The sequence below is a fragment of the Sphaeramia orbicularis genome, chromosome 20 (genome assembly GCF_902148855.1).
Source record: "Sphaeramia orbicularis chromosome 20, fSphaOr1.1, whole genome shotgun sequence".
Lineage (NCBI taxonomy): Eukaryota > Metazoa > Chordata > Actinopteri > Kurtiformes > Apogonidae > Sphaeramia > Sphaeramia orbicularis.
In genome coordinates, this window is record NC_043976.1 from 14462520 (window position 1) to 14479796 (window position 17277).

Here is a 17277-nt window from a genome sequence, read left to right on the forward strand (position 1 = left end):
AATAAAGGAAAATCACAACAACACAGTGAAAAACAGAAAATGACAAGAAAAATGGTGTTGAAAAAAAAAGCCTAAACCGTCTATTTTTATTGCAAGTTGGTCTCGCTGCTCTGTGTTTTGCCCCCCATTACACAGGTAGCAGGGTATGCACTGAGCATGCTCAGATGTCTATGGAAAGCATAATGTCTATTCTGTCAGCACCTTTTCAGATTTTTTCTTATTGAGCAAAATTTTTAATTTTTAGGAATATTTAAACTAAATCATACATTCAGAACGCTCACCACAGACACGTCAGGGGTTAAAGGGTTAATACATTGATCTTTTCATCCTGTGTCACCTTCACTGTCTTAACCTGTTTGAAGTATATCAGGGTGATATTTCTTTCCTCCTCCCCTGTTGTTCGCTCTGGCTTTGTTTCCGCGCTATTTGCATCGTCTTGGAGGTCTTCTCTGCCATTAACCTTCATCTTTGAAATCTTGTCAGAGCTGCCTCATCCCTCGACTCATACAAAAAACAAAAAAAAAAGAAAAAAACTCCCAGCACTGGATCATCCTTCCTCCACCCACTGTCTGCTTGTATTGCTCCTGCTGCCCCTCATGTCTCCCTCTCTTGTTTCCTGCTGTGTGAACTGTGGGCTGACAGGCTCCCGTCGGGCGGTGTGGAGATTGCGAGGCGGGCACCCAAGAAGAAAGCAGCTGTAATTTGTATCAAGGTGAAGGAGGTTCAGTCGGCGGACGGCTTGACCGGCCCGCACCGTCACAGTATGGGGGCCTTCAGCTCTCCCTCGCTTTTGGGAGAAGAAAGTCAGGCAGCTGCACGGCATCTATAAAGCCAGAACGTTGGGGGAAAGAACTCTCTGGAATGCCGAACAGATTTACTGACTCAGCGGCCTTAACGACAAAACCTCGCAGCCTTTACACAGCAGCACTGAAAAATAGATAGCAATGCATTAGGGTCATTTCCATTTTAATACGTTCTGACCTTGGGTTTTAAAAGCGTGTTCCAGGTTTTAGGTTGTCATGTTCAGTATTAACGCGGCGTGCCTCTCTCTCCGCCGAGGCCTGCAGCTTAAGAACCATGTAAAAGTCATCAGCGCTCTTGTAATTACTGTAACGGTAGCAGAAAGGTCATGGAAACTTATTAACATGTCATTATGAGGTCCCAGCTACGTTTGACATTAATTATTAGCATCACGGAACCTCTCAGAGAGAAAAAACAGTTTTGTTCAACCAGATTCAGTACACCCTATTTATATCCTCAGGGATGGACTTTTGTTCCAGCTCGCATCTTGCCTCCAGATGTCAGGGTCGCAACAACAGCATGTGGTTCACATTCACGGAAGAATTTATTTAACTAGGTTTTTTATTTGTTTAATACACTTTATCTGCGATCATTTTTTTCCTGCCTGGTGCACCTGTTGAATTATGCATTCCTACCAAAATAAACAGAAAAAAAGTGAAAATCTACCAAAAATGTGTCCTGAAAATCAATGTATGTATGTGTAGAGAGTCATTCACAAGCCAAGAGGGACATAATGGCTGTTAGAATAAGGTCAGAAATCATAAACAACTTCTACTGGGAATGAAATTCAGTGTTGTTAATATATATATATATTTTTTACAGTGCTACTAGTGTGTCTGGATTTTTAATAGATTTCCTATCTGCCTGCTCTGATCCACAGCCCCTTGTGCTGTTCCTGACCCTGAATGGCCTCCCTGACTGCTTAACACATAGACAGCCCTCTGTCACATTCATTTCTGATCATTGTTTACCTGACCTCTGTCCACGACTGCTCAGCTCGCATCTCCGTTTGTTCCCGAGAGACCATGCGAGTGGTACACGCTGTGATCTCCTTACGATCCAGGCATCAATACACTGCACTGCCTCGCTTTTAATATAGACAGGTTGTGTGCTGAATGTCGATAAGCTGTTTTGTGCTTCTGCTTCTGAAAGATTCTGTGTCTGCTTCGCAGAGTATGAGGACGGTAGTTTGTCATCGTGGGTGAACAAGGAGCGCTTCCAAGGATACCTTCAGATCGATGGGTTTACACTCTATGAGCTGGGAGAAACAGGTGGCGTATGCATGAACATTTTCTTTGTCTAATATTCTGTGACATTCATAATGTATGTTCTCTTCTCCTTAGTTTCATTACTTTACTTTTCTAAACTTTAGTGTCTGAGTGTTATTATTTTATCTAATCACTTTATCGCAGTTATTTGAGCAAACCATAATTATTTCACATAAACCAGATTAGTGGTGCCGTGATTAGTTGACTTAGTCAACGTAATCGACTATGAAAATTAGTTGACAGCAATTTTTTAAGTGAACGAGTTATTAGACTTTTGACCACCTATGTATTTTTGGCCACGACACCTGGTGAAGCATGCCGGCCTCGGCACCTGCAGTACGAGAGAGAGAGAGAGAGAGAGAGAGAGAGAGAGAGAGAGAGAGAGAGAGAGAGAGAGAGAGAGAGAGAGAGAGAGAGAGAGAGAGAGAGAGAGAGAGAGAGAGAGAGAGAGAGAGAGAGAGAGAGAGAGAGAGAGAGAGAGAGAGAGAGGAGAGAGAGAGAGAGAGAGAGAGAGAGAGAGAGAGAGAGAGAGAGAGAGAGAGAGAGAGAGAGAGAGAGAGAGAGAGAGGAGAGAGAGAGAGAGAGAGAGAGAGAGAGAGAGAGAGAGAGAGAGAGAGAGAGAGAGAGAGAGAGAGAGAACACCCATTCATCCCCCCTCCCCCCAGTCTGTGGATTGGTTAGCACCTGTTCACCCTCCACTCCCCGGTCCATGGAACAGTGCACACCCATTCATCCCCTCCTTCCCCCGTTTTTTTTTTTTTTTTTTTTTTAATTAGTCGTTTAGATTATTCGACTAATCAAAAAATTTGTTGAAATATTAATCATTAGAAAATTAGTCGTTAGTGGCAGCACTAAACCTGTTAATTTTCAGATCAGCTGCATATAAACAGCTGGATGAACCCAACATAAATGTCTAATTTCTATGGGGAGGGGTGGTTCCTTTCACCTTTCACATTTAAAATGATACAGTACCGATACTTGGTTCCTGGGAACTGGTACCTGTATACAATGGTACCTGTTTTCAGTACTTTTTGTGTGTATGTTTAGTGATTAAAGTCATTGTGTCTAAAAAAAATACTAAAAACTTCTGAATATTTATTTCTCAACATCACAAGTGAAATAACATAACATAAAACTTGAGGAAAGTGTGTGTGGGGGAGGGCAAATAACTTAAAAATAAATATAACATACATACAATTTTTAAAACTAAAGTATTACAAACTAAAACAAACCATTCCCTCTAGCATGAACTGCACATGTTCAGCAGGTCTTTTTCAGGAACACCAGCATATCTACTTTTTCTGGCAAGAGCTGAGCCCGCTCCACACTGACTTTCTTTTTTTTTTTTGACCCCACTTTTTCTCCCCCGATACTGGCTGTAGGTGGGGAGCCGCCGGCTGCTGCAGGTGCAGTGACGGTGCCTGGTGCAGGAGTCACAGCCTGCGCTCCTTTGGGGCTTTTGAATATTGTACATTCCTCAACCTTCAGGTGTAGATTAGATTTGACTAAGAGTTTCCTCAGGTTTGAGGTGTTGCCATGGCTGGCTTTACATTTAGCATTCCAGATAGTGCAGCGAGCTCAATCTGCATCAAGTTTAGCAAAGTGGAGCCACACCCTCCAATACTTTCTATCCGCCACTGACGTAATCACGCTCCGTGCGTCCAATGCCATCATCGCATCAGGCAGACACTCCTCCACTCTCTTCCCGACACATGCAACATGAGGATGCGTTCAAGTACCGAAATGTGGTACCAATGAAATTTGGTCGGTACCAATAAAAGTACTGAATTCGGTACCTATCCCTATCTATGGGTCAATATGACTATAAGGTGCCTTTGGTGTCCCACAGTAGAATCTGTCACCGTGCTTGCACAATAATATAATTTTGGGGGTTTTATTATGAATGGACAAACACTTACACATATACAAAAACAATTTTAAACCTCTTGAAATGTGGTTTTATTATTTTATACAATTTTCTTTGAGGGAATGAACATGATTTGTGCATGTCCTTCACATTGCACTTCTAACTTTAGTGAGATAAATAAGTGTTTAAGTGAAAAAAAAAAATTAAAATACTTTTTAGATGTCATTATACTCAAGTTTTTTTTTGTTAAAACAAGTCATTTTGGTAATTTTTATGTTATTTTCCTAATAATATTTAACATTCTACATGTGTTCTTGAAATTGCTGTCCACCCTGTCACTTTCGGGGAATCTCCCCTTTAATAATCTGGTTGATGACATCACTGATTACATCATCGTTTTGAGTGTCTTCATTGGAGGTGGAAACATAGTCTATGAAATTATTTATTATTTACATTTCTAAATTTCCATCATTCTGTATTTGTACTTAGATGTAGTCAACCCTAGCATGTCCACCCTGTCACCACTAAATATTGTTTGATATTAAACTTTTCTGGAGTTCAAAATATATTTGTTGAACATTACTCAGTCCTCTTCAAAAATGACCTACTTTAGCCACTCAAGGTCCAACATGTGGTCATTAAATGTTAACTTTAGCTAAAACTGTCCACCCTGTCACCTATTTTCACATGTATTTGTCGGTGACAGGGTGGACATATTTGTTTCATATTCAAATATCAAAGTATATGAATGTATCTGTAGCAGAACGTCACTCAAAATTCATTTTCTCCATGTGCACCTTGATTTTTTTTTTTATTTTTTTTTTAACCACACAGTTTGGGTGATGTAAGTGATGAAAATAGGGAACAATTTCTTCAAGGTGTTTCTGAAATGGAAACCAGTTACAGAGGAGCTTCACTCCAAACATGATGGTAATTATTGTTGGTTCCGCAGTGGGAAACTGTCACAACCACAAGCACAAGAGACAGTGTCTGAAACATCTTACAACAATGTAAAGCCAAACTGATTCTGAGTTTTAATGTCCATTTGACCAATTTAGCACGTTATCTGCAGACAGTGAATAAATAATAAAAGCCATTGGCGCAAGATTCTAAAACTGTTAACATAATTCAAAATCGTGAAGTGCAGGAGAAATTCTTATAAGATATTTGGAACCAGTATGTCTTAGGCTACATTCAGACTGCAGGCAAATTTGATTTTTTTGCCCATATGTGACCTGTATCCGATCTGTTCAAGACATTTTGAGCAGCACAAATCCAACCCAGGCCACTTTCATATATGGTCCGAAATCCAATATTTTGCAATACAACTTCAGTCTGAACGGCCAGGTCGCATTTATCCGACCTTTACGTCATTGAAATGCGACAAACTTCAATTTCTTCTTCATTTTAATGCCTGGTACAACTAAAGGCACATTTGGTTGGACAAATATAATGATAACAACAAAAATAGTTCATAAGAGTTTAATTTAAGAGCTGATATCTAGCCATTTTCCATGCTTTCTTGATAATAACCAAAATCACTTCAGTTCTTACACATCAATAGCTATGGCATTGGACTGCCAAGAACAGTGCTTTTAGGCATTCCATGTTTTCTTTTCTGTCTGTTTTAGTCACATGATACACACAGGAGTTGGTACTTGATTGCATAACCATTGTTTTTGATGACTTTTGATGGTCTAATAATTTTTTCTCTGATGATAGATAGATAGATAGATAGATAGATAGATAGATAGATAGATAGATAGATAGATAGATAGATAGATAGATAGATAGATAGATAGATACTTAACACTAAAACCTCTATTTTGCTTCCTACCTCCAAATATTTATCCTACCACATGGTGATTTTCATAATTAAAATTTTAGATTTGCCTTTGCTAAATTGGACTCCCTTTGTGTATTTTGGGGCTCTAACATAAAAGACTGCCCTCCTTATCCTCTACATGTAGACCACAGCGTTCTACTTGCTCAAATGTCTGTACACTTTTCCCACCACAGGATATTTAAACTTGAGAGTGAAACACGAACTGTCTCTTAAATGCTGGTAAATTGATGCTTTGTGCAGAGAAAGCCGTGCTTTCTAATATTAGATACAGTATTTTACCCTTTATGTGCAGTTTGCTGACATCATGTTATGCATCAGATCAGTGACACTCAAATTTCCCGATGGTCGTTTGACGTTAATGTTTGAATCTGCCTTTGTTTTAAAATTCTGACCTGTCCTTATTTTTGTCAGCACTCTTAAAGCGTATTCACTGTATAAACAAACTGATTCAAGGTGTCGTAGTCTGTGCTATCAGTCTTTTACAGCAGTATTGTAAAGATAGAAATGAAAGGCATTTTTTAAGATTTACCAACCTTGTCCCTAAAGGCATTTCAGTCAAGGTATCAGATTTCATGCACTCAATAGAGCCGGTGGAGTGACAATCTGTGTTTATAAAAGCACCAACCCACGCGTTCACTGAAAGTCAGTACTTATGTTTAAATACAAGTCTGAGTGAAATCAATGAGTAGCTGTAGCTGTAATGGAGAGTCAAAATAAAGAGACAGAACACCTACAGAGACCGACATGGCTAGTGGCAGACAATTCTTACTTGTAAATTTCCCAAACTTAATGAAAAACAGGCTCAAAAGGTATCAGAGACAGAAACCTTGATACTGTTCAAACACCAATGAGATGAAACCACTGGATGTGCCATAACAGACAGGAAAAACTTGACATATTTTTAATGATGGAATGCCTCAGTTTGTAGGTATTTGCTATGAATATTAATGTTTTTTCCATTAAAAAGTTTCTAGGATAAATAGAGGCAAAATATCGTACCTTCTGGTTGTGTCAAATGAGACTTTTTTTGGAAGATATTGTGTTGCAGTCAAAGGCCATAGACGACAAATTTTTTGATCCTGTTGGAATTATATGAGCATCTATATTTTAAAAGCCAAGTGGCCTCTGTGTGTGTGCGTGTATGTGTATCTGCTTTATAACTGAAAAACTGGACAGAACTAGCCTTTGCCTTTTGTAGTACTTATGTATTTTGGAGCAAGAATCAGACACATGAAAACAAATTATTGATATGAACAATACTTTTTGCGTTATTAGTTGGTTTTAAAATTACAATTACAAGGATCTGGATCAACGCAAACACTGAGACACGATGGGAGAACCAGGTTCAGCTGCAATCACACACTAACAAGGTCAGTCAGGTTCCTACTGGGGCCCGATTCCACTCCGCTGGTCCCGGTCAGACCCGCCCCCCCCACCTCTCTCACTGTAACACGGTGACAGACCGTTCTGTGCAGACTTTGATCAGACAGACCGGAGTTCAGCAGATCCAGATGCAGAACAGCAGTGATTCGCAATAAACCGTCATGTTCAGGCCTGTGTAAAAGTCCTATGCTGCCTTCAGGTGCTACTGGGAATAGTAAAATTCACAAACCCTCAGGTTCAGTCCTGTGTTAAGGACTATGGTCCACGTCGATGTGAATACAAAACAAAATGAAGGCCATTCTGTTTCTTCCTAATGTGTGTGTTGCACCAGTAAACTTAGTCAAGGCATCAAGTAATGTGAATGTGATGAAGTCATACAATAATGATGTAAAGCTCTTTCAAACAAATATATAAGGTAACTAGAAAAGCACTCGGAGAGCGCAGACCTCCGCCAAGCGCAAAAATTCCCCACATAATTGGTGATACAAATCCTACATTTATTTTTTAAAATGAAATCCGCCTTCTGGATCAGATCCGGATCAGCCTTTGAAATGTGATAGAGGACCCCATTGTCAATTCCTGAGTTAAATTTCATGAGTTTTGGTCAATAATTAAGCGAGATATTGGGAAACGAAAATTTTGGCCCCATTTACCACAATGTTAACGAAAATTTCAAAGTGATCCAGAATCCAGGATTTCTTCCGGATCACCCCCAAAAGTTAATCATTTCTTCCTTATCCCATTTCCAACAAACCCTGAAAATTTCATCAAAATCTGTCCATAACTTTTTGAGTTATGTTGCACACTAACGGACAGACAAACAAACAGACAGACAAACAAACCCTGGCAAAAACATAACCTCCTTGGCGGAGGTAACTATTAATACATTCTTTCCTGTTACTTTTGATTTCAATACAAAACAAAATGAGGGCCATTATATTTTTTCCTAATCTGTGCGTTACACCAGTAAACTTACTTCACCTCCCCATTTTATCAACTCTAGTGCTTCTAGAACCCGTGGATTCCCACAGGTCAATGCACTAGTTGATGTATATGTCAGTATGTGTCAAGACAGTCACATGGTTTTTTGAAACTGTGGAACTACCAGGCTGTGAAAGTACATAAATAAAAAGAGTACACTCCCTCAAGTCACAGAAGTGGCATCATCGTTATTTCACTCTTCTGCCTGTTGAGAGTCGCTGAAGATGTTGCTGCAGATTTAACATGACCGGACTGGCAGTGATTTTCATCTCTTTAAATACCATTTCACCTAGCTGTCAATGAACAAGGTGAAATATACTAAAGGGACAGTTTTTCTGGTGTTAGTGAATCATGAAAAGAGAGATGCAGTCCACTGAGCTGTTTTCACACAAATCTAGATTGTACTTAACAATGTACCACAAATTACGACTGAAAACATATTTTAAAGCTCTCGTTATATGTTGTAACATCTGTGACACTCATTTTTGATGCACACAAAAAAGGAGATTAACACTACATGGAATAAAAAAATACAGTTGCAAGAAAGTGAAAATTAACAGATGTTAATTTTTTGAAGAGGAATAAGTCATTTGCGGAATAAAATAGTTATCAGAAACAACTATTTACATGATATTGCAAGTGATAAATTATTCTATGTTTAGTACAAATTCTAAACTAATCCAGTGAAGATGGTGCAATTTATGAGGCTTGAAATATGTGGAAAATCCCAACAAACTATGAGGCCTCTCTGAGATGGTACAGAATGACCCTAGTGTACTGAATGTGAAATCCTTTTTGACGCATCATCTCTGTAATTGTATTTTCTTCATGGCCTACAGGCTGCTTTTCAAGTGCCAAAGAAGGGACAGCACGTCTGAAGGCTTCCAAACAACACATTTTAGAGAGTTATATATAACTACTGTGCACACCTTTTAATAAAAAAAAAAAAAACTAAAGCCACAGCACTCAGTGAAAGAATGTCACAGTCATATCAAAAAACAGAGTGGAAAGCTTGACAATTTTACAAAAAAAACCCCATCAGTTTCCAGTGTTTTGTATTGAGCCATAAAACCAAATAATTGATCAGCAAGCTCTTCATGGATATTTCTATGCGATGACAGATCTTTTTCTGACTCAGTATTGATCTGGACTTTTAGCTGAACTTTCACAGCAAACTAGGCATATAATTATAACAATATTAATAATAACTGGAGAGCTGAAATATCATCTGTATTTGGCAGAAGAGGCAGCAGCAGAAAACAACACCAGAGTCTTTCAGTTTGAGTAGTTCCACTTTAACCTGTGGGTCATGAGTAATGCCTAAATCCACAGAGGAAGCAGTGATGCCAGAGGGAAGGAGACCGAGGGACTGGTGAAGATCTCTTAATGAGTATTTGGCTAGTTATGCTCCAGGAAGTCTGTCCAGTCATTAATAATAAAGAACCTCTCGTAAGAACCGGCTGAATTAATAACAAAACGGCAGAAGCGCTGAAAATACCCCTTAATTATCGAATGTACAAGAGGTTTCCAGTTTCATTTTTTAACTAGAATTTGCCTCTTTTACTTCCTTTCATTTTGAGATGTTGCTCTCCTGATTATTACCCGGGCACATATCCACAGGTCGTATTCACATAAAATCACACTTCAGAAAAAATAAACAAAATATATGTGTGTGCTCAGAATTACAATGAAATTCCAACTCCCTGAGTCCGTGAAATACTGCTGTCTTTTCTAAACTACTTCCCCCTCCTCTACTCTCGGCGCTAAAGAGTAAATCTATTTGGAATATATTATTTTTCACTGCCTTCACAAAGCTGCAACCTATCCACACAAATACCATTAATGACCACCAGGGGGCAGGCTGGCACTCTGATCCACATGACAAGGGGGTTGTCTAGCCTCAAACCAAATAAGTCTGGATAACAGACCTTTTAAGTTGTGTAACAGTTTTTTTTAAGTAGACCTATTTGTCATGTTCGTGGGTTTGGGCTTTTGAATGGCTCCGAAATAGCTCTTCTACCAGAAAGTGACCACTTGTTTCCTGTTCAGCCAAGTAGAAAGCTTAAGCTAGCTTAATGTTTGAGTGATGAATGAATGAATAAAGCGCTCTCTCGATGCCTGTCCTTTCTTCCCCTCTATTGAGAGGTGATGCCTCTCCTCCAGAGCCTCTTATCTCCCTGCCATTGTCTTCTCACCCTGTTATTTTTTATTTCTTTTTTGTGTGGAGTCTGGTTGTGATTTGTAATCCCTGTCTGCCACCTCAGGCAAATTGGTGGCGATTGCAGTCATCGATGAGAAGGACCCCACAGAGGAGAGTGGCAGGTACAAAGAACATTGAAATTAAAAAGCACAATCCCTTTTATAAATGTTTGCTTTACGGTCCAATCATGACCACTGAAGTCATATGTGCACAGATTTCAAATAAAGATATAAGGTGTAGTTATTGTTTGGCGTCTTCCCACAAATTGCAGGCAGCGGCTAAAAAAGGTTAGACTTAATCTCATGTGGTATTTCGTTCTCTTCTCATTTGCTTTTAGATTAAAGACCTTGATTCAGAGGGTGGCAAAGGAATACAGAGAGCATTTTAACAGGTAAGGCACGGACATGCGCCGAGGTCAAAGATGAATATCCAATTTATACATTTATTCTAGGATGGTGCACTCGCTGGGGAACGTCGCTTGTCTATTCACAAGCAAGTTTATGCCTTTGTCAGGGCATGTCTGTTTTCGTTGAGGTTCAGTAGAAAGGTAATTATGCAAAATGTCAGCCTCCAAATATAGGTGTTCTTTTCAGCTGTCAGTCAAAAACTCTGCTCGCCTTGTATTAATGCATAATTTTCTGTTTTTTGTTTTTTTTTTGTAACTCCAGTTGTGCAATAACTGGGGATGGGATGTTTATGTTCTGTACTGCCTTGTTCAACAGTTTTTTGTTTTTTTTTTTCTATGGGAGGGAAACCAATTTAACAAGACTTCAGATAAAAAAAAAAAATGCAGTTAAAATCAAATTCAAGACACTATTGATGCCTTGTTACTTTATTTATTCATTGTTTGTGAATAGTACAGGTTTGGAAAATAATATCTGATAGTAGCACTCAGGTTAAAGTGTATTTCTACAGCATGTGTTCTGTTGAAGTGGCTTGAATTATAATCAGCACCTGTGGCGCCGACCCTTTCCTCCGTCGTCTCATTAGATCAGCAGGTGTCCAGAGGATTTCATCCAACATTATGTTCCAGTTAAGATGGAACCGTGCCCCATTATTGACCATGCTCCTCAATCAGATAGATTCTTGAGTTTCAATGAAGAGGTGTATTGCAAATCACCATGATCAAAGTGTTTCTCTGTCCACTAGGACTGATCAGGCGTTCCCATTAGGACTCATTGAATTATACAGATCCCTATCTTCAATTAGATGTCTATCCACCACACTACCCACTGGTGTTTTTCTTTTCTTTTTTGAAGACTTCTGAGTTTTAGATTCCCACTGAGATCAGAGGAGCCTTCAGTATTCTGAGGCACCTAAGCGATACACGTAATTACAAGTCATAGGCTCGAGGATCGCCCCCGGTGGTGGGTGGAGGCAGAACATACAGTGGTGTCAACAGATCACGGGCGATGACTGACATCTGAATGAGCTGACGCCTCTTGATGCAATCATAAATGTCATGGAATTTGGCTCAGCCTCCATTTGCAGCATTTTGACACAACAGTGAAGACAAATCTCTCATCTGAGGTTGAACTAGTTTGTGGAGGGGGATAAAAGACACATGCCTACATGTGAGCAGACTGTGCTCATGGGAGGTCTGGTTTTCTCAGTTGGTGGGTGTGTGTACTGGGCTCTAGTCATCGCTCTTGTTGGCTTTAATGGTGCACTTTCTGTTCAGAAACCAGTGCAACAAGATGAGACATGAAGGTAGAGTGTAGGCAGGGCCTCTGGGGAACAAAGTAAAACATTTAACCTTTGATCTTTATCCATGAATGAAAGTGGAACTTCTAGTTTCCAGGTACTTTGGGTAGTTTTTGTCGAAAAGCAAGGAGCAGTGATATCAACCCGTGGATCTCTGAAGCCTTGAGTTTGCATTTAAGCCCGAAGTGACCAAAGTTTAGTGAGCTCACAACACTAACCTTGCTTTATTGTACTCATGCTGGTAACTAGGATATGTTATAGTAAAAACAAGGCAAGAACCAGAATGAAGCCACTGCTTAAGTATGGTAAAGTGTGATGCTGGTGACAGCCACAAGATGCTGGATCCAAAAACCTGTTGACTTGCATTGTTCCTCCAGCTCTTAATTCCCTAGAGTCATTCTGGTGACAGTCATTTGATCTCAAAGCTTTAATATGAGTGTTTTTATCTTTAAATTATTGCTCAGTTCATAAGATTCTGGAGTGAATAGAAGATTTTTCTTGCATGTTGAACTTGTTTATTAAATTAACGTGCTACATTAAGGTAAACATACACTATATCATTGGTTGTACTAGGACGTAGAACTCAGAAGTTTCATTGCTAACCAAACCACAATGATGAATGTCAGAATATTATTATATATTGTTATTAAGATAATTGCACAGCATTTTTAAAATTAATTATTTCAAGGTTAATTTTATTTACATTGTCAACTAAAATACTTACAAAGTGCTTCAGATTTTTTTCTTTTTTTTTTTTTTTTTACTTACTTTTACTAAATTTTTAAATGTTCTACCTCGAGATTTTAAACATATTTGTCATGTTTATCCTCAAATAAACATAGTATCTGCAACTGTAGGAAAAAAAATATGCTAAACCTTTTTTTTAAATATTAATTTTATAATATTTATAATTACTGACCGCAGCAGACATTAACATTTTTATCACAGTATATATATCAACAGTAATAATCTTACAAGTTCCTATTTAAAGTGTGATTTATCTCAGTGTTTTTGTCCATATAGTGTATTCTCTTGCTCAACTCTAGGTGTGGTCAATAAGTTTTACTTATAATAAAATGACTTTTCGAAGACAACATCTGATGAAGTTTACATAAGCTACCATTTAATATCAGCTAATCCATGACCCCTCACATATGACTCCAACCCCTTATCCTCCTTCAGCGCCACCCCTTTGTCCAAATATGGTCACTTTCAGTTCCAAAAAGCCAGTATTTGTGTCCCTATACCCCGCTTCCCTTCTCGCCACCCTTTTATTTCAGTTACTTGCTTAATGTTAACACACAAAATTGCACCTGATAACAATGATATAAACACATAACTGGAAAATCATATAATGCACTGTCGAATTAATGATACCATTTGATAATGTAACAAGTCTACTTATTGTAATTAAATTAAATTAAATTAATCAACCAACCACTGCAACAACAGTGGAACAGTCTGTTTGGAAAAAAAAAATTTTTTTTCAATAAACAGATGCTTGGAGAATCTGACTCAGCAGGCGAGTAAGCTATCATAGACACCTGCCAAACAGCACCCACATGACAGCCATCACAGCCTTCCATCAGCCTGGAAATCTTATCAATACAGTTATAATTTACAAAATGACCATTAGTGTAGTTATTTGAGAGCCCAAATAAAGTGATTGGGATCATACAAACTGAAGATATTTGTGATGCCTGGATCTGGCTTCAAGTTGAAGCTGGTGGTTGAAGTGGTTTCTCATTGCACATTGGTGGAAACTTACAGAAAAGTTACACCAATAAATTCCATCGCACTATTAAAGACAATGCTCATAGTGACCCAGTTTTCAGCTACAGTTCTCCTTACCTCATTGTTGTGATTTTATGGTCGCTGCTTTACAGTCTCACCCCTTTCATAAATCCTATTTTTAGTCCCATGCGGAGGCAGTTTTTGGTCAAAGTACTACCTAATAAGTATCAAGCACCATGACACACTACAGGGAGAACAAAGTGAAGCATTAGCATGTAGTGGCTCGTCATCTGAGACCTAAACAGAGCTAATGGGAGAACCTGTGTTGGACTGGAGTTAGATAGGTGGCTGGAACCGTGTAAATGTGTGGTGGTCTCTACAGTGGTGGTCTTTTAATGGTTCCACATTAACAATAAGTAAAGGTTATGTTTTGGTGAGTGAATGGTGAGATTGTTGTTTTTTGGTAAGGTTACATTTGGAATGTAGTAGGTAAGTTATATGTTTTAAAGAAATGAACATTCGGGTGAAAAATAAACCAATAAATCAACAAGTGGTTCCAGGCACAGCAAATCCCACCCCTCACATGTAGTGTAGCTTATATTGTCATCGATCTAGCTGATGTCATCCTGTCTATGCGTGTGCTGATGTCAGCATATCAATTGCCTCTTTATATGTGCCAAATAAATGTGAAGTAAATTGAAACAAAATGGATGTTTTTATAGACATGTGACATCTCACCCATTACAAATAAAGGAGAGTTAAAAAAAAAAAAAAGATGTAAAAAATTCATTAAAAATTTTAACTTTGATCTATTTTTCCCAAAATGTAATCACATCTATTCTGGGTCACTGGCAATATATAAACCAAATTTGGTATGAATTCAGCCAATAGTTTTGCTGCTACAGACATTTGACATTTTGTCCATTATAAGTAAATGGGCACAAAAAAAAGATTTGAAAAGTTCATAAAACATTTGAATTTTGACCTACTGCTCCCAAAATGTAATGAGATTTATTCTAGGTCACCGGCAATCTATAAACCAAACTTGGTATGAATTCAACCAATAGTTTTGCTGCTACAGTGTTAACAAAAAAAACAAACAAACCGAACCAAAAACAATACTCCTTGCCTTCCCTTAATTTCCCGATAATTATGCACAAATAAGATAGGAAGATAAGAAGCTTTATTTGTCATTGTACATAGCATACAACAAAATTTTGTTGGCATCTCACAGGTCTAATCAGCAGTTTAAAAAGCAGTAAAAATTAGATAAAATTTGATAAAACAGATAGAGATTGTCAGATCAGCGGTGTGATACTGTACAGTAGGTGCAGGTCAGCGTGGGAAGTGTGCAGAGGTAACAGTAAAGTGCAAGGGTAACAGTGGGGGTGAAGGTCAGACATGTGTCATTACCGTATAGTACAGTGAGAATACTGGGATGCGATCAGTAAAGTGAGCTCACAGCTCTGATTCTCAGTCTGTTGGTTCTGGTGCGTATGGTTCTCAGTCTGCCTGATTGAATAAACAAAAGGACAGGCAGATGTTACTCAAATCGATACATTAATATAATCGAAATAGGAGTCCTTAGAGCTAAAACAGGTTATTTTCTGCTCTGAAAATATCCTACTTTCTCTGTGTAAGCCAAAACAAACAAAAAGTAGCACCTTTACCTGAGAAAACCAGAAGTTAAATAGTGTCACGTGTCTCAGTACACTAATAATGGAGCTCCAGTCAGTAAATATATCATTAACACACCTTAATGCACACTTGAGACGTGTGTTGCACTTTTTAAAGCATGGAATTCAATTGCTAAAGCATGTTAAATATGAGTAATGTCATTTCTATTGACTTCATCAAAGTAATGTGACAGTATTAATTGATTACTATATAACTATATACTCTATAACTTATTACTCATAATTCTAAAGCTGAAAACTCCTATCATCATTTTAGTGCTCTTTCCTGTTTTCAGAAGGAATCTATTCTATCCCCAGCACTGAAAAGAATCTTTTTTTTCCAATTTTCACAGCGGCTCCAACTGATTAGATGGATAGTATTTAACACATCTTGTGAACAAAAAGCAACTCAGCTGAATCCCGCAGATTTCGTCCTGGATTCCCTCTGAAAACTGTGGGGAAAAAAACAATAAGCAGATTCCATTTGGTCCTAGTCCTAAAATTACTGAATAACTAGGTCACTTACACCTTTCCAGGGAAATCTGAAGTGAAGAGCCAAAAATCTCCTCGTCTTATTGCACAACTGCAGGATTTACCCAGAAAATGTACAACATATTCTTGCCTTGTTTTGCTTGATGCCTCCTCTCAGACATCCAAGTTTGTCAGTTACTCACAGGTCTTTACCCTAAACTGTCAGGAGGTGTCAATGGGAATGCAGCCATGGACTTACTGTTTACACACAATAGGAGGGCGATGAACAGTGGATTCTCAAGGGCTTGATAAGTGTTGAACTGAATGTCTAAGTTAAAATATAAAATACAGCAATTAAGAAACTATTAATTTCCACTAGATATAATTAAATCTGGAACTGAAGATCAATCTTACTGTAAATATCTAGGTCTGCATTCCCCCACTCAGGTTCAGAGGGAAATAGGTTTGTAGAGCTGTTTTTTTTTTTTTTTTAGGTCTCCAACTGAAAGACGGAACAAATATAACTATTATATCATATGCAATGTTGATTTTCCGGTTAAAACATAAGACAATGTTCTCTGGAAGAGTGTATGAAGCCATCTGAAATGGTCAGTGTATGTTTTGGTAATTGGATTTTCTTCTCAGAAACAAAAGAAAAACTAATAAAATTAAATTAAAATTGAATTTCAAGGCATTTTTCTTTTTCAGTGTCAAAACAGATAAACCAAATTTTCTAAAACGGACTGATTCTCGTTTTCTTTTTCTATTAACAAAAAAGAAAGTTACTTCTTGACAGAAATGGAAAAACGGACCCAAAACGGCTGTTTTTTTTTTTTTTTCATTTTCTGAGACCAGATGTTGTCATTTTCAAGGAAAGAGCACTAAGATTCTTACAGTCTTCCAGTTTGTACGAAATCTGGAGTTGATAGACATTCGTGGAGGGGAGCATGTCTACGATGGCCAGATTTTGTGTGAACTGGAAGATTCATACAAACACTTTGTTCTTAAGAATCTTTGTAACCTAGATGGGATTAGTGTGCTTTCCTTGAAAGGACAACATTCGGTCTCAGAAAATGGAAAAAAAACTGCTTTTGGTCTGTTTTTCTATTTCTGTCAGACAGTGAATTTCTTTTTTGTTATTGGAAAGAGAAAATGAAAATCAATCCATTTTTTAAAATTTGGTTTATCTGTTTTGACACTGAAAAAGAAAATCACCTTGAAATTCATTTTTCAATTAACCACTAGTTTTTCTTTTGTTTCTGAAAAGAAAATCCAATTACCAAAAGATACACTGACCTGAAATGTAGAAGAAAGGCCCCAGAGGAAAAAGACCTAACAAGACAAAA

At 38.1% G+C, this 17277-nt stretch overlaps 1 protein-coding gene across 1 annotated transcript in view; it reads left to right on the forward strand.

The window, feature by feature from the left end:
• Window positions 1-17277, forward strand: part of tmx3b (thioredoxin related transmembrane protein 3b) — a 72736-nt gene that overhangs the window by 24329 nt on the left and 31130 nt on the right. The window contains exons 10-12 of the mRNA XM_030122954.1: window positions 1974-2072; window positions 10411-10468; window positions 10684-10737. Coding sequence (XP_029978814.1) covers window positions 1974-2072; window positions 10411-10468; window positions 10684-10737 — 211 coding nt within the window. The remainder of the gene's footprint in view (window positions 1-1973; window positions 2073-10410; window positions 10469-10683; window positions 10738-17277) is intronic.